A 22782-nucleotide genomic window follows, 5' to 3' on the forward strand; every position below is an offset into this window, starting at 1 on the left:
TGAGGTAGAAAACAAACATACACATCTCAGTCCAGACAGTGTCCGGACAAAAATAGCTCACTAAATGTCTGTGGAAAGCATAAACGCGTCCAGCATATTTATGCCCATTGTATAGGTTACCACTGGTCTTTCCTAATGGACATAGCACACATATGTGGAGTGGGCGGTGAGTGAAGACTTAACACTAGTTCCTATTTCTTGTGCTGCCATTAACAAAACATGATTTTAGGGGAGGACAGGATGAATAATTAAAATTTCTAAAGTCCCCAAACTAGGACATATAATTGGTATTTTGAATGACTTTATCATTTTATCTTTGCTTTTATAACGTACTATTATTCCCATGCATAATTTTTCTTTTCTTGAGACAGAGTCTCTCTCGTCGCCCAGGCTGGAGTGCAGTGGCACGATCTCAGCTCACTGCCACCTCTGCTCTGGCTTCAAGCGATTCTCTTACCTCAGCCTTCTGAGTAACTAGGATAACAGGTGCTTGCCACCACGCCTGGCTAATTTTTGTACTTTCAGTAGAGACTGGGTTTCACCATGTTAGCCAGGCTGGTCTTGAACTCCTGACCTCAAATGATCTGTCTGCCTGGGCCTCCCAAAGTGCTGGGATTACAGGCGTGAGCCACCATGCCCAGCCTCCATGTAAATTTCTAAGTAAAGGTTTAAGTTCTTATAAAAATATTCCTATAAATATGACAATTTATATACTTCCACCTTAAAAAGTGGTTAAAATGCAGAAACTGGCACTGTAAAGCTCATGCATCTCTACCATGGAATACAGTACCATGGAATACAGAAAAGTGCCCTGAGGTCTGAAAGATCTAAGTGCAAATGCTGTGTCAGTTACTTAGTTGTGATTTGGGAGCAGTTCCTTGGATGGCTATGAATGTTTAAAGTGTGACAAGTACCCCATATTGCACTTGGCACACAGTGGGGACTGAAAGGTTAGTTCTCATCCTCTCACGGTTTTAGGGAGATCTGGGAATACAGAGATTCATTAAGGTATTTTTTCCTTCACTTTTGAAATAAAAGGCATAGTTTCTTAATTCTGTTTTACTTTGATGAAGCTACCTTTTAAGCAACAGATGATTCTTTAAGTATACATGAAAAATGTAATTTTGTGTAGTGATATGTGCCCCATTCTCTTTGACATCTTTTAAAGAAAATAAAATTGTATTTAAAGATATAAAGGACGTAAAAAACAAACTGACAACTGCAATGCCCCAATGAATCCTGAAAATTTATTATTTGGGAGAATATCCAATACTGATTCTTTGTTTTACAGCTCATAATAATCAAAAAATACACATTTAAAATGAAAGTAAAAGAATAATTACATATAATACATATTACAGATTTATTTGTACATAAGCAAAGCAGTACTAAAAGCATATTTATGTGCTCACAATTAGTGAACATGGCAATTTTCTGTTTAAAGCTGCAGCAACTCAAATCCTCCTAGGGTCAATAAAGAAAAACAGATTGAGAAATACATTTAGGGCTATCAACATGTCTGACTGTAAATCTATTTTTAATCTTTCCCCTCCCCCCATATAATGTATATACTTTATTGCCTTATATTTCTGCTGGTTTAATATAATTAGTATACTAAATAGTTTTCTACATTTATTTGGTTTCTAAAAATATATAAAATGCATTGAAAAGAGCTTCTGCAGCTTTCAGGCAGTCATTGTCCTGGCATCGAAAGCTTATTCTGGAGATGTAAAGCAGCAATACTGAATAAATAGTGATTGTTTTGTCTTTTTGATACAGCTGATGGCCTTCACCCCAAACTTAAAAATACTGTAGCAAATAGTATAAACATGCAACTTAAAAAAATGAACATAATATAAAAGTAATACTTATGAGCTAATTTTAATACAGTATAAACCAATAAAGACAACTTTAGGTAGAAGAGGGATGTGAACACAGCATGGTTATTTACATATAAATTAAGGCTCAATTTATCAAAGGCAATGCACAAGGGGTACTGTCCATCTGCCCACACACTTTGCATGCCTGAAATCGAAAGTTTTTGTCTTTTTGGTGTTATTTCCTCAATCCATTACAACAGTCCAGTCTTGGAAGATGTTCACAGAAATGGCTTCAAAGGAACAGTTTGTTTCTCTAATAACCATTTTGCTCTTATTCACAGAGAAAATTATCCTTTAATGCAGGTGTATATTACACTTATGCTGTGGAAGCAAGTGCTTACATGTTCTTGTTACATACTGCTATACCTCACATTTCACACCAGAAATTCTGTTTTTTTTTTTACCGTATTTATATAGTTTTTACTCTGTCAGTCTTGCTGTAGCTCTTGATTATGACTAATTTGAACTATAGGAATTGATGATTGCTCATCGATGACTGGGAGAATTAAGTGGGTAACTCCTATTAATATCAATTGAAGTCTCATATTATAAAAAGTCCCTGTGCATCAAGACAAAAAACCAAATGTTATCAAACCCAAATATCTCAGAAGGGCAACAAAAGGACTATGGATACTATGTCCATAGGCGACACTCTATGGGCTATTCTCTGAAGATGACAGACACTCAAAAAGTCAAATATACCAATGCTATTCTAAATTATTTCTTGGTAAGATAAAAAGATCTTTAAATGTATCTAATAATTGTAGAAAATCACAATAAAACAACTTGCAGTATGATTTTTTTTAAAAAAAAACACAAAACATTGTAATCTAATTTAGTATTTAGAACCTGAATATTTCCCCAGAGGAAAATTTTATATTTGGTATTTTTGTACACCATTTCCCACTACCCCTCCAAAATGTATTCAAGATATGGCACTTATTAACTCATTTGTATCTACAATAGATAAAAATGATCACAAATATACTAAAATATCTTCAGATGTTTCTATGAAAATGAGATTTTTTCCCTCTGAGTTTTAGAAAATATTCCTTAGATATGTGCTTCCAGAAGTAATATAACTAATTAAAAAGTATAGCTTCTTAATGTACTCATCATATTCACATATCTATACTTTCCCCATCTAGGAAATTATTTTTAACTTGGAATTAGGACTGTGAAGATTATTTGGCAGCTCGGAAATTCTGATGAAGCTGTTAGAGAGGCTATCTGTGATACTATGCTGGGAACCCAGGACTACTACAAGTTGCTAGGATGCTGCTTGTCCTTCTTTAAAGTTATTAGGTTAATTCTGATAACAGTTTATAATTAGTTAGATATTGACTGTGTTTTTTATGGTGTGCCAAGGCATCTCTGCAATATCTAATTACAAAGTTTAATGCTGCCTTCAGTTTAACATTTTGATTTAAATAAAATGTGATCAATTTATAAAATGTTTTTCTTTGTGAATAAGACCTCGATTTCTCTGAACAGCAACAAAATTATTTCATACAGAATGACTTTTAAAAAAATAAGGCATATATTGAGCATATGTAAATCATTACTGTCACAAAAGCTATAAATTATTTTCATTTTTAATCATCCTAATTTTAAATATAGGTAGATAGAAAATAACTATTATAAATTGTGAGCAAATGTGCACAGGTTGTGGTTATTTGGGTAAGAATTATTTACTTCTTAAGTTATTTGCAAAGTAATATAATGGCAAGATCAATTTGATAACTCCAAGAACCCAAGGAAAATCATATCTTCAGTTGAGGTCTGCCACTAAGCTGCACTAGAAAGGCAACTCTGCATTATTACTTTCAGTTCTCTAGAAGCTTCTATACAGTCTCATAGCCATTCTTAAAATTTTTCATAAGAAACCTAAGTAGAGCAGCATTCTCAGCATTCACTAAACCAAAAATAAGTCAAATGTGTTAAAACATCCAAAGTTGCCTTCATGCATAAGACATATCTCTATTGTTACCAAGCATTACCATATCAATTCACTTTTATTTTGTTGCATGTAAATAATACAGAGGATGCAATTTCTTCAGAATTAAAACTAAATTTCAGATTAAATTCTTAATTATACTGTACCAAATCTGACCAGAGGGGATGTAAGAATGGCTAAGTGGTGTCTGAATCAATCTGTCTAAATACTACTTGTAAATCTTAAGTCACTACTCATGAGAAAGGTGTTGACTCATTTTTGGTTTTACAAATAAAACAACATATGTACGAATAGAGATTAGTGTCTGGTAAAAGTCAAGCCTAAAAATAAAAACACATACTGAATTTGACTTTATTTCCTTGCTAAAACATACCTAAGTTTAATCTCCTTTCCATCTAAGTGACTGGAAGAAACCACAATGGTCCATAATATACAGAGTACATTATGTGTGGGGAATAACTTACCCATGGTGTGTACACCAATAGATCACACATATGAAGTGGGTTATTTTAAAATACATCACTTAAAAAGCAATGTTCCTGAAATGGACCAATCCAGCCCTCAGATATCTATAACTTACATGTTAAATCAGTTCTGAAGATCCACCAGTGTAAATGATAAGGCAGGGCAGGAACAAAAGACATAATGTATCAGGAAACCCCATGCCTGTATGGATACATACTTAACAATTACATTTTTGTTCAACAGTGTCTGAAACATTGCAAATGTTTTATAGATAAAATTTACCTCATGAAAAATGTTTGTTATGCTATGTGGCTACACATATATTTGGAAATATTGTAATGGAAAGACTCAATTCCAGATTTTAAAAACCCCTGAATTGTTTCACCTAATTAAGCAATGGCTAGGACAGTTTCACAAAATGAATGCAAGTGGGTTCTTCTGGAGTTAGTTTCAATGGTGGAGCACCCTAGGACTCTTGTGTATATAAATCAGCAATGCATGGATGGAGTCTGGCAACATGCACATAGTCATAATCACATAATATGTAACATAAGTCTGTCACAGGATAAGTCTTAATAAAAAATATTAAAACATCAACATTCATACATCAATTGATTACATGAAATAAATTAAACTAAGCCAGTCACAAATTTCTCTTCATTCTTACTTAAGTCACGGTTTATTTACGTATATACTATATAATACTTTCCTAAAGCTCTCAAAATGCTACAAAAAAGGAAGGCTTTGCATTACAGCTGCTGGACAAAAATATCAACACTGTTGATGTGTGAAAACACAGTTTCTTTGTTCTTTAGCATCAGTGCACAGGGTATGGCTCCAAACGGTATGCAACTTAGAAGAGAAAAAACATATAGCGGCTTGTGGGATAGATCCTCTGTTCATCATTGGCACAAATCAAAAAGGAAGTTTACTGTCCTTGGTACCTCTGTTGGGTCTCCCCGCTAAAGACAGGTAATGTCATACATATATGCCTTCGGGATTAAAACCAGATGAGATAGGATTCTGCAGAATGCGGAGATTACTGGGGAGCTGCCGAGATGAACCAGGTCGCTTCAGGGACCCAGACTGGAATGTTGCCTCTGAACAGGAAACAAAGAAAGCCACTTGATGAACTCGTCAACTTGGAGTACTTAGCAATGTAAAAAATTAGACTCCTTCCTGCCCTGAAGAACCCGAAAGAGAAAACCACATGGAGCAATAGTGGCAATCCCCTGTGCGCCCTGGGCTGGGAGGAAAGGCTAAAACCCTCTCAGGTTGAAGTCTATTTGATAAATTAGTTTTTGGTGATTTGAACAGTGAATGATCTTTACAAAAGGTGAATATTTTTGCTTCTTTTTCTTGGTTGTTCACACCATATGCATATACAGATTTGGAACTGTCTTTTAAATATCAGCACAAATTAATAATAACTTTTAGAAGAAAAGGAAGAAAAGAAGGGGCATAAGGAACAGAGAGAGGGAAGCAAAAATTCAGATTAACAGACTATGACTCATATATACTTCAGAAACATTTTTTTTAATAAAGCAGCTTAAAACTAATGATATGACATTTGGTGATTACATGCTCACCTAAGTAAATAAATAACCTAAATTTACTGGTTTTCCTCCCAAAATGGGAAATATGTAAAAAAAGAAAAAAAAAAAAGAATTTTTAAGTGTCCCACTTAAAAATTATCTATAAATGGTAGGGTAATATTTTAACTGAATATAAGCAGTTTATTCAAAGTTAAACAGATGGCCAGGAATGCTGGTTCATGCCTGTGATTCCAGGACTTTGGGAAGCTGAGGGAAGCAGATCCGCTTGAGCTCAAGAGTTTGAGACCAGTCTGGGCAACATGGTGAAACCCCATCTCTACAAAAAATACAAGAAAAGAAAATCAGCCAAGTGTGGTGGCATGCACCTGTAGCCCTGGCTTCTCAGGAGGCTGAGGCTGAGGCTGCAGTAAGCTGCGGTCATACCACTGGCATACCAGCCTGGGCGACAGAGTGAGACACTGTCCCAAAAAACAAAAACAAAAACAAAAAAAATTAAGCAGTGAGAATAAAGGGAAAATAAACCATATTTGGCAACATCTCACCCCTTTCAATGTCTGCATGTGAGGCCTCTATTTCAATGGGCTCCGCTGGCAGAACGGTAACTTTTGTCCCTGTCTGCTGGATGAACTGCTGGAGATTGACTTGCCGCAGCTCCTTAGTCAACTGCTCCAGTTCTTGTTCTTTGTCCTAGATGGAAATTATTATTATTTTAAATTTGAGGATTCACTATTGGACAGTGCAAGACAGTGACAATCTATCTGCTACAGGGGTTAAATGTGGGATATCTGCTTTCATAAAAGCACATTTAACAAATCTGGTTTATATTGATACAATGGGCTAAAGGGGTCACTTTCACTCTGTGGTATAGGCCAAGAAATAAGCTAAGGGAAAACAACAGTTTCTTTAATCTGTCCTCTTAAATGTGACACTTTCCTCTGGGAAACCATTATGCACCTTTATGAAATAAATATATGTCTATAAACTTTCATTAAAAACAAAAACCGGTTTCTCAGCCTATAAACTCATTGTTGGAACATAAAAAGAAAAAACCCCACAGGTTTTTACCCATCTCTGTGTTACAGCAATCTTGCTAAACTGATCATAAATTTACATATTAACCAGTTCATATTAACATATGACTAAAATGTTAATTGTAATTTGGTCCATGGATTTAGAATTCTGGTGTTTTGTAAGCTGTTTCAATTTTCTTGGATGCATTATTGAGATTTATCTTACAGAATGAGGAAAGCAAGATTCCCACAAGATTCTTACTATGGAATTCTTAAATCCTTGACAAAGATCTTAGAACTACAGAGCTGTAAAGGAGATCAAGTTTGGACAGTTGAAAAGCTGTAAAAGCAAGGAAGGGCATTCTATTATTTAAACAGTTTTCATTTCTTTCTTTCCTCTACTATATATAAAAGTACCCTGGCTCTCCCCAGGCTGGGTGGGTCTCAAGGATTTGGTAGGGGCTGGGAAGAGATCAGAAGTGAACAGTTGTTTCCTTCACTTACTTGGGTGTAGGGTGTACCTGGGGATATATCAATATTTGATTGTCATTTTTCAGTGGGTAGAGGGATTTACTAGTAATGACTGTGGTAAGTTGGTGTTTCCTGTAAGTGATATCAAAAGCAACACAACTTCCACTTGTATCTTTGTTAAAGATCAAAATGAATCCCAATAGTAAAATACTGACAAATCAGAGGCTGACAACCTTCTACGGCATGAAAAATTCTTGATCTTCAAAATTTTGGTGGTAGTTTTATCTCTTACTACTGATAGTGAAAAAGAAGGGAGATCACATCAGTTCTTCCTAAGACCTCAGCTTTCTCTAATTGTGGAAGTGCTGATGTTCTAAAGCGGCTCTTGTCATACCTCCCTATACACAGGTACTACTTCGGCATCTTGTTTCAATGTAGGTTCTGAATTTCTTACAAGTGTACACTGAAGCTGCCTGACATGGACTACACTTGGAATAGTAAGCTCTAAACCAGCACAGTCCAAGAGAACTTCCTCCAATGGTGGAAATCTTCTGCATCTACACAGCCAGCAAGAGCAGCCAGATGTGCTACAGGGCATTTGAAATGTGACCATGTTTGACTAAAAACAAAATTTTAAATTACTTAATATTTTTAATTACCTTATTAATCATAATTTAAATATAAACAGCCATATGATAATCAACTGTGTGTCTTTCTCATCTCATCTGATAGAGACTGATACATCTTTGCAATTTCTGCAACACATCACAGGGTCTTTTCAAAAATGGGTATCCAAGAAATGTAAGTTGAGTAGTTACATGGCAAAATAGAAATTTTCTTGTACATGAATTAGAAAGGAGGAAAATCAGAGAGAAATCTCTGTGCCCCTCTCAGGAAAGCAAAGGAGGGTACTGTGGAGAGGGGAGAAGGGTTTGGGGCAGTTTACGTGTCAGGGAAGAAGCTGGGATTGGCTGGCAACATGGAGAAGTGATAGATAAGCAGTCAGCTAGCCACAACAATCCTGGCCAACCAATCAGTGGACAGCTCTTTTGGCTCTGGTTTCCCTGTCTCTGAAAGGAGAAGGTGATATTTACTATCGCATCATTAGTGTCCATCACATCCCATTATCAATTGCTACAACGGTCACAGTTAAGACAAGGCTCGTCCATGGAGAAGGATCCGTGTGGCTATTGCTCTCACCTTTATTCCGATCTCACATCTAAGCTCACTCAGATACAAGCCACAAGAATTCGACAACACTTTTAAACACGGCTGGGTTTCTAATTCTTTGAATATAAGGAAAAATTGACAATTATGAAAAGGAGATTCCAAGAAGATATTAATTCTTTTAAATGGGCAAAGTGTCCTATTTATCAAAGTGTCCTTACCTGTAAGCGTTTGGTGGCTTGTCCAAGAGATCTTTCCACAGCTTTAATGCCATTCTCCAACCTCAGACTCTGCTGGCCTTGAATGTCAATTTCCCCTTTGACCTTACCGATCTTTCCTTTAACCTCTTCCTCATTGACCTGTGCCTCCTGAACTTCCCGTTGCAATTTTTCTGCTTCCAGACCACTTTCCATAGTCTGGATCTGTGCCAAATAGTCCTTTAATTTGTTTTCACATTCTGTTATTTTCTGTCTTATTTCTTGAAGTTGATCCTTCAGCTGTTTTTCATTTTCCTGTTCAATCTGTAATTCATTTTCCCAAAATTCTTCCTCCTCGATTTCTACATCATTTCTTTTGATCTTTTGCTCTAGACGGACAATTTCCTCTTCAACGTTGGAATTATACTTTTGCTCCCAAAATCGTATTTCTATTTCATTAGATTCCAGCTGTTTCTCAATGGATTGAAGCTTCTCTGTCTGCAGACGGATCAGCTTCTTCAACTCATCTGCTGTTGTTTTGCAGTTATTCAGCACTTTTTGCTTAAACTCAGTTTCTTTACCTTTTCCAAAAATGTCCATTAATCCTTTGGCACCTCCTGTAAATGTTAATGATTTCCTTTTAGGTTCTCTCCGTTTGATTGATTTGTCAATCTGAGGCCTCAGTTTAGCTAATGGGGGCAGGCTCTGCCTGTATAAAGTTCTTTCAGGAATTCGAGCCACACTATCTGAAGTGGGTCGCTCAGTGAGAGATGGCCCAGTTCGTCGTAGAATGAGCTGCACATCACTAGCATATTGCCCCCATTTGTTTAAGGATATGATAGGATTTTCATGAGGTGCTAAGTGTCTTTCAGTATCTCTCCATTTCTCTATAAGGGTGTACCTTCCAGTTCGACCTAGGTAAAAAAGGTAAGAATAAATTCTCAAAATGGGATATTGGAACAGTGAAAAAATGGAGTAAGAACACCATTTGATGATTGTGTAATTTTTATTAGCATCAGAGGGTCAAGTTTTATAGTCTAGTCCAGGATGCCTTTAAAACCTTCACTTGAAGATACCAAGCCCCTCAAGACATGTAACAACACAAAATCAGAAGATGTGTATTGCACATACTCTTCAAACTTGCTTAGAAATTCAACTTTATATTTTAAACCTTGCCAAATACCTGACTGCCTAGAAATTCTCATTTGGGGCAAGACTGAACAAAGTTTGTTCTCCAGCTGAAACAAAGGACAACAGAATCGCCACATGAAGTATGAGGAGCTGGCCCAGGAACTAAGTGGGACCTCAAACTCAGATACACTTCTACTGTACAAAAATCCCTCAGCTATTTTTTTCTGTATCAGAACTTGGGAGGGCTGGAGGCCCCATTTCTCCTCCTACAAGGAGACATGGAGACCAGTGGAGAACCTGTGACTCAGCCACAGGAGCTGCCTAGGTCTCCTCTCCGTCTCCACCTGAGTGCTCTGCCAACTCATCGCTCACACAGCTATCTTCCTGGACACACATGGCAAATAAAAAATCAGCTCATGGCCGGGCGCGGTGGCTCATGCCTATAATCCCAGCACTTTGGGAGGCCGAGGCGGGTGGATCACGAGGTCAAGAGATCAAGACCATCCTGGTCAACATGGTGAATCCCTGTCTCTACTAAAAATACAAAAAATTAGCTGGGCATGGTGGCGCATGCCTGTAATCCCAGCTACTCGGGAGGCTGAGGCAGGAGAATTGCCTGATCCCAGGAGGCGGAGGTTGCGGTGAGCCGAGATCTTGCCATTGCACTCCAGCCTGGGTAACAAGAGCGAAACTCAGTCTCAAAAAAAAAAAAAAATCAGCTCAATGAAAAAAAACCCTTCAAAACACATTCACACAAAAAGAGGGGCTGGAAGAGAAGACTTGTTCAGTTTTGATAATAATATGATAGTATCAAAGATTCTTCTTAAAAAAAACTCAAAGCAAAATATTATTAAAAACAAACCAGTGGGCTGGCTGCAGTGCTCATGCCTGTAATCCCAGCATTTTGGGAGGCAAGGTGGGCAGATTTCTTGAGCCCAGGATTTCAAGACCAGCCTGGGAAACATGGCAAAATCCTGTCTCTACAAATAAAATATGAAAAAATTAGCCAAGCATAGTAGTGCGCACCTTGAGAGTAGCAACTTCCAACTATGTAAAGCTAGGCAGAGTAGACAGGACAAGGGTTCTGGAGTAGAAAGGTTTGGGTCCAAATGTGGCTCTGCTACCTACTGTGCTTACATGATCTGAACAAATTAAATACGCCTCAGTTTCCTCAGTTGTTAAGAGTAGCATTTCCTTATCTGACAAGGTTGTTCTGAGAGTCAAGTGAGAATGTAAAATATAAAATGTTTGTGAAATTGAAAAGTACTATGTAATATCAGTTACGTTTATCAAAATGCCCAGGCTAATAAGGAGGATGAAAACAAAAAACAAAAAAACCTTAGCACATTAGATTAGCTTCTTGAAATAAAAAATGTTTCCAGTGAGTTTCGGGTTAAAAATTACTCTAACTGCCCCCAAAGAAAAACCATATCACACATCTGCAATGTTAAAACTGTCCCATGCATACAAACGGCTTCAAAGGTCACAGCATTTTGTGCTTTTGGCTCTGCTGCCTATCAACTACTTTTAGAAATCTTACTCTTTTCTGAACCTCTGTGTCCTCCCCCTAGGAGGGGTTAGCTAAACCAGCAGAGTCCTTTCCAATTCTATCAGGCCAATGAGTATCTTTAAAAGAAAAACTGAATCAGCACATTATATGAACTAAACAAAAAATTTTAAAGACCCAAATTTATTCATAATTAAAAATAAATCTGATTTTCCAGTGCTTAATGGTACTGCTACCCTCTGAGAATGTCTTGGTAGAAAATTATTTAGAATTGCTTTTACTGCCAGTATTTGCTTTTTGTTAAATAATGCACATTTAGTACTATTAGGCCAAAAAAATTCCATTTAGCAATATAAAGAAAGCTTTTTAAAAAAGGTAAATGAATTAATAGATTTGATTTTATTATACAAATTGGGTTTTAAATATTTTATATAGGAATTAAATTCCATAATCACTGTTTCTAATACCCATAGCTTGGCAGTGCTCTACAGATCCTATTTCTTTCATTAACACAGATTCTGATTCCTCCTGCAAAACTCCTTTTAGTGTATTTGACTACATGAATATATTTAGTTACACTTTGTGTACTATTTTGATATAATCTTAAAATGAATACAAAGGAATATCTATCTATCTATCTTTTATGGAATTTGGCACTGTAGGACTATATGACATTGTCAAATAATTTTGATCCAATTTAGTGAGGTAAAAAAATATTAATTATGGCCAGCTGTGGTGGCTCAGGCTTGTATTCCTAGCACTTTGGGAGGCAGAGATGGGCAGATCACCTGAAGTCAGGAGTTTGAGACCAGCTTGGCCAACATGGTGAAACCCCATCTCTACTAAAAATACAAAAATTAGCCAGGTATGGTGGCAGGTGCTTGTAATCCCAGCTACTTGGGAGGCTGAGATGGGAGAATCAATTGAACCCAGGAGGCAGAGCTGCAGTGAGCAGAGATCCTGCCACTGCACTCCCACCTGGGCAACAAACAACAAAACTCAGTCTCAAAAAAAAAATTAATTATACTTTTAAATATTGAAGCAATTGAAACTAACTGCAAGAATCATTAAATTTATATGCTGAAGAAACTCACATACAGATTTTAATGCATTAATCAAATTGTATTGAATGACTGACATAAATTAAAAGAAAACAGGATTAACAGCTTACTTTCACTTAAGAAAGCAGAATATACAACTATGAAGTAATATAAAAATTTTGAAAATACACACAAAAACTCAAACATGAGTCACCTAGAAATTTATGCTCTGAATTCAATCATTTTTAATACTCCAACAATTTTTTATAATTTAAGGAAATTTCTCCTTAGAGTCATAAATCAAAATCATGATTTAAGAGTTATATCTTATTATTCAGTTAACAAATGTATATTGAACACCATATATTTGTCAGAAACAGTGCCAGGCTCTAGAGATACAGATTCTACTAAACACCTTCATCACCAATCCTCTTCCTAAGTTTTCATTTTAACTGACACTTGATGTTTTCTTCAGTATCAAATCCTCCCCACTCCAAAGATGCATACTGGACATTATTCAAAAGAACATGACAAAAAAGTGGCACATATTTTCAAGTTTCTGGACACATGAGAAATTATGTCCGTAACACCTGACTTATTCTTTATCTATGTAGGATAAGCTATCCAACAGCACTGAATTTTTCTGATAGTAGATGCTTTGCTTCTTGAGCTGTAAACATTTCATGAAAATTTTGTAAAATATATTATAGAGTCCAGGATTCTTATGCAAACTCCAGTAAACACAACTAACTTTTTCCATAATGACTTAGAATTCTTACAGTAAGTATTGCTCTCTGTAACAGAACTTATACTTTATTATCTTATAGCCTGTAAAATGCTTTTGATGCTTTTATATATATAATCTTACTTAGTTCTGTGAGTTAAGCAGTATAGATATTACATCCTCATCTTCTCAGTGAAGCAATAAAAGCTTAAAGAATTTTAAGTAATTTTCTGATGACACTTATTTTTAACTACATTATTTAGGTTCTGAGTGAAACTACTAAAATAACTCTTACCCTAAAGTATTTCTCAGAATGACAGTGATCCAATAAAAAACTACTTCTGAATATACCTGTCAGCCAGTTGTGCATTCAACCCATAGTTACATCATCCACAGTATATTTTCCCAGTGTGTTGATAAGGATATCATGTAGAATTACTGTCTACTTAGAATTATATAAGCTCACTCCTACTAAGCACAATAAACAGAGTACCTATGATTTACTGGGCATTGTGCTGATTACTTTAAAAAAATACAAATTAAAATAATAGAAAACACTTATCACTACAATCCAGAAGATTCTGAAAACTGTTCGTTGATGCAGCATAATCTAACCCATCTTGACTGATGCATGCAATGAATTAACATGTATTCACATTCATTAAAATAATATTTTATAGATGTGGAAAATACAGAAGTTCATTAAAAGGAAAAATAATCAGGCTATTATTATAAATATTAAAATTGTAAATTAAGATGTGGAAAATTAATTCACAATACAATAAATGAAATATGAGACAATGAGTCTCAAAACTACAAAGAGCATAAGAAGGGTATCATTTTTTTAAAGGTCATCTATGGGTACACAAAAAACATTGTTTATTGCTAGGAAGTAGAATCATGAGTGATTATTTTACCTTCTGTTTTCTAAATTTCAAGATAATCTACAATAAATAATACCACTTGGTAAACATAGAAAATCTATTCTTCAATTTCTAAAATTGATATTTTACATGTGAAACTAAAAGTGTGATGATATAAAATATATATTCCTTCCCTTGTCTTCTCAATGACACCAGGTATCAAAGTACTGTGAATCAGAAATCCCTTCCCTCAATTTCTTTGAGTTCTTTCTTTTCCTTTTTTCCTCTCTCTTCTTTTGTTAGCTAGATTTTTATTCCTATGTTAAGCTCTAAGCTACCTGAGGGCAGAAATACATCCTTGTCATATTTTTGGTTTGAGATATTATAAAAGCAAATGCATTTTCTCCACTATAACTTGAGATAGATGATCTGTCAAAAGCTTTCTGTTTCACTTAGATTTGAGCTGTTTAGACCCTGAAAAAAATGCATTTGTGATCTATTTTACAGGGGAAACAAAGTAGAACATTTAAATTTGGAATGTTTCAGAAAGTTCAGGAGGTACAATGACAAACTCCCAGTGTACTCTTGCAGGGTAGTTTAACCACTTCATGCCAAGAAGAGGTTTCAACTAAGGTTTCACTTTCAGTTATTCTGTCATAATTTGAGCAAGTATCCTACATCCATCAGCTAAATTTAATCTGTAAAGGTGGTCAAAGATTAGTGTAGAAAAGATTTCTTCCTGCAGTATTAGATACATTCAACATCTTTCATCAAACTATCTTGTTTTCAGCTCTTTTCTAATTCAATTTGATTGATTAGTAGCACAAAGAAAACATTAGCTGTCATATATATATGTGCATGTTGACAACTTGTGTGCATGTTTTCATAGTAAGTCATTTTGATAGTTTCTATGGTTTCCTATAAACAATTTTAACTATCCAGAAATACCCAATAACTCCTAATCAAGAATACAGTGTGTGTGTGTGTGTGTGTGTGTGTGTGTGTGTGTGTGTAGTGCCCCCATGAGGCAAAGACATGCACTTAAACCTAAGAAATCAGTCTACAACTTGCTTCACTATACATTCTTGACAGCCACCTGTGGTCCCATTCATCAGTCCATGCTCTGCTAACAATCTAGATAGCCATTTACTGTGTTAGGACTTGAAAGTTCTGGGGTTACTTTTCAGAGCAGCATTTTTCTCTAATTAATAAACTCACCACAGAAACCAGGATCCACAGCTCTCGGCTACTTGCCAGTGGAGTCATCTTTAGATGAATTCTGAATTCAAAGTATTTACATACAGAAAGAGTTGTTTAGCCAAGTTTGGAGGAATATCATAAAACATTTTTATTTGTTGACTCTTCAAAACAGCTCTTGAATTGAGTTATTGAGAAAGTAAAAATGAAAGGATAGATTTAGTTAAAATGTCTTTTTGGCTGGTTCATAAATAAATATACTCTCTAGTCCAAGTGGGCAAACACACACCTGGAACCTCTGGGCATTTTCCCTTGAAATTCTGTGTAAAAAGTGTGATTATGGACAGATGCAGCTTACAGCACTACTCAACTACTTTGACTTTTGTAAAAACTACTTTTTTTTTTTTTAAGACACTGTCTATGGCTTAATTCCCAGAAAGCCTTTGACAAACAAGGATAGCTATGTTCGACAATTAATAAACCTGTTCTTCACTAAGAAAAAGAAAAAGCTGTATATTTTAGTTCAAATAAATTATGTGAGACTCTTAATAGGGACACTTACTAAATAAGCTAGTAAAAAATATGAAATAATTAAATGCCTTAACTTTCTCCTCTTCAATAATTAAACTTAAGTCTATGTATATACTATTCCCAAATGTAAAAAGAGTTTCATTGGATGTGAAAGCCCAGAATTTTCAGCATTGCTACAATATATTAGTGCGCTATAGTGTTTAAGAAAAAATCAAAAGATGTCAATATTAAAAGAAAACCTTGCATAGGGCACTGTCAACCTCTAACAGTGCATCTGCCACATCACAGGTGGCACAATCATCTCTACCGAATGCTAAAGCGCTTTGGCAACAGTATGATTCATTTCAATGCTGAGCTAATTGACATGTTTCCAATATAAACTGGCAAGACATAAAATCGACTGTTGATAAGGAGCTCAAAGACAAAGAGGGCCTGAGAATCTAGCATGGTGCTGGCCACATAGCTTCCTCGTACATGTTTTTTAAATGAAAGATTTAAGACACAAATGTAAACTTTGAACCACATTACTGGTTTTACTGATTGAGGTGTTTATGCCCTCATCATTTAAGGCAACTAAACATATATAAACTATGATGAAGATAAGCTCAAAATAAATAAGAAGAAAAGGTAAAACATGGTAGGAGAATAAGATGAAGCCAAGAGCTGTGCTTCATCTTCACTGTATAAAATATTTTATTTATTTATTTATTTAGACTGAGTTTCACTCTGTCACCAAGCTGGAGCGCAGTGGCATGATCTTGGCTCACTGCAACCTCCATCTCCTGGGTTCAAGTAATTCTCCTCCCTCAGCCTCCATAGTAGCTGTGATTGCAGGTGCGCACCACCATGCCTGGCTAATTTTTGTAGTTTTATTAAAGATGGGATTGCCAGGCTGGTCTCAAACTCCTGACCTCAAGTGATCTACCCACCTCGGCCTCCCAAAGTGCTGGGATTACAGGTGTGAGCCACTGCACCCAGCCAATAATAAGATTTGAAAAGTATACATTATCCTTCCAGTGAAGAATGATGTTACTTCATTTGTTGTATTTTCCAAAAGTATGGAGAAATAAACAATAGGTGGGATTTTTCCTAATGAGGGATTCTGGGAACTAAGAATCTAGATTTTGGCTCAAGAAAACATCATTAGTTTCAGAAGTCGTTGCGTAGGCTGAACAACAGGAGAGGAGAAGGTGGTGCAGATGCTAACTCAGTTAGTAAAATCGGGGGCTGTCAGAAAACAAGCATCATCACAGATTTACTCAACACAGACAAACTGTAATAAGTACAAGTGTGCCTGTGAGACTTATGGAATCAAATGAACAAAATCCATCAGAAACCTCTATTTAAAACAAACACATACAACGAAAGGAAGCATAATGTACTTTCCTCAGATACCCAGAGTTCACTTACCTATCGCTTGAGCTAAGGCTATGACAACCTCCTGGCAAGTTGTGACTTCAGTGACTCCACAAACAATCCTCTGAACTCCATCCACCCATACTTTAAGTTCCATGGTGCACCAACCAGTCACCCAAGGGCCCTGAGAGTGGTCATCGAGGTGTTAGGTCATGTCTCTAGCTGCAGGAACACGGAGTGGACAAGGCTGAGTCTGTGTAGTTAGCTGAAAAAAAAAAGGACAAAAAATAACTTTTAATAAAACGAATCAACATTTCTTCTAGTAAGTATTACACAAAACAAATTTTAATATATCCTAATCTTACTACAGTACACAGGCCTACTTACTTTAGAGAAATGAATTAAGCAACACAAATGCAACTACAGCTACCTATCATCACACTGTTTCACATATTACCATTATTTATATAATAATTTTAATTATAATCTCATGCTCCATTAGGTTAAAAATTCCTATTTACTTACCAAGCCCTATTCAATATATGAACTGCTTTTCTGTCCTGTTTTTTATTTTGAATTATTTCATTAGGATAATTTCTGAAGTCAAAATAAAGAAAAAGTTTGTCCTTTTTCTCCATATCCTCTCCAGCACCTGTTGTCTCCAGATTTTTTAATGATCACCATTCTAACTGGCATGAGATGGTATCTCAATGTAGTTTTGATTTGCATTTCTCTAATGACCAGTGATGATGAGCATTTTTTCATATGTTTGTTGGCCTCATGTATGTCTTCTTTTGTAAAGTGTCTGTTCATACCCTTTGCCCACTTTTGAATGGGCTTGTTTTTTTCTTGTAAATCTGTTTCAGTTCTTTGTAAATTCTGGATATCAGCCCTTTGTTCACTGCAGCACTGTTTACAATAGCAAAGACCTGGAACCAACCCAAATGCCCATTGACAATAGACTGGACCAGGAAAATGTGGCACATATACACCATGGAATATTATGCAGCCATCAAAAACGATGAGTTTGTATCCTTTGTAGGGACATAGATGAACCTGGAGACCATCATTCTCAGCAAACTGACACAAGAACAGAAAATGAAATACCGCATCTTCTCACTCATAGGTGGGTGTTGAACAATGAGAGCACATGAACACAGGGAGAGGAGCACTATACACTGGGGTCTGTTGGGGGGAATAAGGGAGGGACAGCAGGGGGTGGGGAGTTGGAGAGAGATAGCATGGGGAGAAATGCCAGATTTATGGTGAAGGGGAGAAAGGCAGCAAATCACACTGCCACGTGTGTACCTATGCAACTATCTTGCATGTTCTTCACATGTACCCCAAAACCTAAAATGCAAAAAAAAAAAAGAAAAAAGAAAAGAAAAAGTTTGTCATTGTAGGAATTATAAATAAAATTGAACCCATGTGCAATGCTTGGCCAATACTGAGTAGTAACAATTTTTAAGAAGAGTTGTCAAGGTATTTTACTCGGTTCACATTCCTGACAAAGAAGAAAAACAAACCTGCTACTTGCCTGCCTTCCTAATAGTTTTTCCTTTATTATTTCACTCTCTCTTCTCATTCTCTCACAGGAATGCAAACTAAATTAGTAAGATGTCTTGACAACTGTTTTTAATGTGCCCCTTGCCTCCCTCTCCCCACAGGATGGAGTGTGTCTGCCCTGTTGAAATGCCAACACCAGGCACAGCATGAGAACAGGTGGGAAAAAGAATCTTAGTTGAAGGAAAGAATTCATTTGATAACCAACAATTTCCTTATATATAAACTGCTGATCCTTTTCTCATTTAATGGGTTTGATAGTTTTCTTAAATTATGAGAGTTATTCGAAAAAAGTAACTTTTGTTCTACTTGCTGTTTTTACCCAGTGTTTGATTTTGTATTTGGCTGCATTATATGCCAAGCAGAAATTTTTATTTTATCATATAGTCAAACCAAATATTCTTTATTTCTTGTGTTGATAAGAATGTTATTAGCCTGCTAAAAATGATCACAATTCTTTTTCCTGTGGGCTTTAAAAAAATCTCCAAACAATATATGATTATTTTGTTTGTCCATTGTTTTGCGGTTTTCCCACGAATGTATTTGTTGTTTTAACAAATGGATGTCAAAATTCATGAGATGTAATAAACATTGATTTAGTTAAGAGAACATTTGGATTTGTTTTTATGTTTTTCAGCGGCACTGGTATTTCAGAATTAATATCTTATTTAAAAGCTTATTTTTAAAACACTAATAAACTTTTCTTGTAAAATAGTAGTTATTACAAACAGTGGTTTAGTCCCTTGCATATTCTCTTAAAAGACCTAAGACAGCTCTAGGCCAGCTGGTCACCTGGGTACATAAGTCAGGTGACCTCTCACGCAAGAGGAAGGAGAATAAACCTAATTACTTTCTCCAGAGAAGGTACACAAATCCTTTTTGTCATCCTAAAAACAAGAAAAGCCTGGCTGAGCATTAATCTCCTAGCATGTTGCTTTAGTGCTCTGTCTACGACACAGCATAGATTTCATTACCCTCTGTATGAAGAAAGAAGGGGCCACCTTGGCAATGACAAGCTGATTCTGTAACTGTGCTCCTCAGTTATGAGGGCCTGTCAGATATTAAAGTTCCTGGGAATAAAAGCCTTCCAAAGTTAAAGAAATGTAAGAAAGCCAGTAAATAAAGTTTAAAAAGTTCCTTTACAGCTGGACTTCTCTGAGACTTTAACAGGCTGGTGTGCATTCTACATTTCAAAGGAGAGTTTTATATGCTGCCCAATCTAGAGAACATTTATGGAAAGAAGACAGAAAAGTTCTGACTTGTTTCCTCTTCCACAAGGCACCCTATTTACTGAAAATAGGACATGTTTTATTCTGTCTTGGGATAAAATTAAGATATCAAAAATGGCCAAACATTAATATACTGCATTATTACATTTTTAAAGCTGGATTAAAGTCTATTTAAAGTGTTTTATTAGTCATTAAAAGATTTCAAACTTGGAAAATCAAGCAAGAAAATGTACAGATCTCATTAAAACCCCCTGTCACCAAGAAGCCCATCATTTAAAAGAATCCTATGGGACTTTATTTTTTTTTTTCAATTGTGGAAGAACACTTGTATCTATCCTTTTAGCACATTTTAAATGACATGATACAGTATTATTAACTACAGGCACCATGTTGGACAGCAGATCTCTAGAACTTACTCATTCTGTGTTAACTGAAACTTTACACTCCTTCAACAAGCAACTGCCTATTTTGCCAGTCTGCAGCCCCCGACAGCTTCCATTCGAATTTCTGTTTCTATAAATCTGACTACATTAGATATCTTGCAGAAGTTCTGTATTCCTTTTTAGACTTTAGCATATTGCCACATATTTTCCTATCTGAATTATCACTAGTTCACTTTGAACTTTCAATCATTAAGTGAATACAAATAAACATACAACACATGTACATCTTTTAAATATTACGGGATACAGGAATATTACGGGAAAACACTGAACATAAATACAATTTCTTAGTAATATAAACATGCAGGATATTCATCTCGTCAATCAGAGGCTTCCCACCATGTATGGCTCATCACACAAAGATGATGGGTATTTGCATTTTTGTTTTAATACCATTAATAATACCTTTCAAACTTGAAACTTTAAGGAGGGTAGGAAATGCCTTAATGGATCAGATCAATGGACCATCATGCCCCCAATTTTATGTCTACAAGAACATGGCTTCCATCAGGTTTTGGCCTGTACTGACAATCATCCCTTGCTTTGCTAAAAATTATGGCATTCGGCATCATTCTGATACCAAAACCTGGCAGAGATTCATTATAAAAAGAAAACTTCAGGTCAATATCCCTGATGAACATCCATGAGAAAATCCTTAATAAAATACTGGCAAACCAAATCCAGCAGCACATCAAAAAACGTATCCACCATAATCAAGTTAGCTTTAACCAGGATGCAAGGTTGGTTCAACACAGGCAAATCAAGAAATGTGATTCATCACATAAACAGAACTGAAGACAAAAACCATGACTATCTCAATAACACTGAAAAGGCCTTCAATACAATTAAACATTCCTTCATGTTAAAAACTCTCAATAAACTAGGTACTGAAGGAACATACCTCAAACTAGTAACAGCCATCTATGAGAAACCCACAGCCAATATCATACTGAATGGGCAAAAGCTGGAGGCATTCCCATTGAAAACCAGTAGGCAAGGATACTCTCTCTCACCACTTCCATTTTATTCTCTGTTTCTATAAATTTGACTAGCTGATAAACAACTTTAGCTAAGTCTCAGAATACAAAATTCATGTGCAAAAATCAACAGCATTCTTATACACCAATAACAGGCAAGCAGAGATCCAAATCATGAAGGAATTCCCAATCACAATTGTTACAAAGAGAATAAAATACCCAGGAATACAGCTAACAAGGGAAGTGAAGGAAAGAGGAATACAAGCCATTGTTAAAGAAAATCAAAGAGGACACAAACAAATAGAAAAACATTCCATGTTCATGAATAGGAAGAATCAATAGCATGAAAATGGCCATACTGCCCAAAGTAATTTGTAGATTTAATGCTACTCCCATTAAACTACCACTGACATTCTTCACAAAACTAGAATAAACTATTTAAAAATTCATAAGGAACCAAAAAACAGCCTGAATAGCCAAGACAATCCTAAGCAAAAAGAACGAAGTTGGAGATACCATGCTACCCAACTTCAAACTATACTACAAGGCTACAGTAACCAAAACAGCATGGTACTGATACAAAAACAGACACATAGACCAATTAGAACAGAATAGAGAACCCAGAAATGAGACCACACACCTACAACCAACTGATCTTCAACAAACGTGACAAAAACAAGCAATGGAGAAAGGATTCCGTATTTAATAAATGGTGCTGGGTAAACTGGCTAGCCATATGCAGAAAACTGAAACTGGACCCCTTCCTTATACCTTATACAAAAATTAAATCAAGATGGATTAAAGACTTAAATGTAAACCCCAAAACTATAAAAGCCCTAGAAGAAAATCTAGGCAATATCATTGAGGACATAGACCCGGGCAAAGACTTCATGACAAAAATATCAAAAAGCAGTTGCAATAAAGGCAAAAATTGACAAATGGGATCCAATGAGACTAAAGAGCCTCTGCACAGCAAAAGAAACTATCATCAGAGCCAAAAGACAACCTAAGGAATGGGAGAAAATTGTGCAATCTATCCATCTGATAAAGGTCTAATATCCAGAGTCTATAAGGAATTTAAACAAATTTACAAGAACAAAAAACATTAAAAGTGAATAAAGGACATGAAGAGACACTTCTCAAAAGACATCCATGCAGCCAATAAACATATGAAAAAAAAGCTCAACATCACTGATCATTATAGAAATGCAAATCCAAACCATAATGAGATATTAAAAAGTCTAGAAACAACAGATGCTGGCAAGGTTGTGGAGAAAAAAAAACACTTTACACTGAGTGTGTAAATTAGTTCAACCATTGTGGAAGACAGTGTGGCAATTCCTCAAAGATCTAGACGTGGAAATACCATTTGACCCAGCAATCCCATTACTGGATATACACCCAAAGGAATATAAATCATTCTATTATATTAAAGATACACACACACATTATTGCAGCACTATTCACAATAGCAAAGACATGGAATCAACCCAAATGTACATCAATGACAGACTGGAT

At 35.8% G+C, this 22782-nt stretch overlaps 1 protein-coding gene across 3 annotated transcripts in view; it reads right to left on the bottom strand.

Moving 5' to 3' along the window:
• Positions 1–1225: 1225 nt before the first annotated feature.
• RASSF8 (Ras association domain family member 8) overlaps positions 1226–22782 on the bottom strand; it is a 67301-nt gene continuing 45744 nt past the window's right edge. For 2 of the 3 annotated variants that reach the window (XM_035256029.3, XM_054238256.2), the window contains exons 2-5: positions 17107–17317; positions 8728–9617; positions 6401–6545; positions 1226–6174 (exon numbers count right to left, since the gene is read on the bottom strand). In XM_035256029.3, coding sequence (XP_035111920.2) covers positions 6020–6174; positions 6401–6545; positions 8728–9617; positions 17107–17209 — 1293 coding nt within the window. In that variant the 5' untranslated portion in view covers positions 17210–17317 and the 3' untranslated portion in view covers positions 1226–6019. Of the gene's footprint in view, positions 6175–6400; positions 6546–8727; positions 9618–17106; positions 17318–22782 lie in introns of those variants that run through there. The other variant, XM_054238258.2, reaches the window with a different exon arrangement.

This window comes from Callithrix jacchus, chromosome 9 (genome assembly GCF_049354715.1).
Source record: "Callithrix jacchus isolate 240 chromosome 9, calJac240_pri, whole genome shotgun sequence".
Taxonomy (NCBI): domain Eukaryota; kingdom Metazoa; phylum Chordata; class Mammalia; order Primates; family Cebidae; genus Callithrix; species Callithrix jacchus.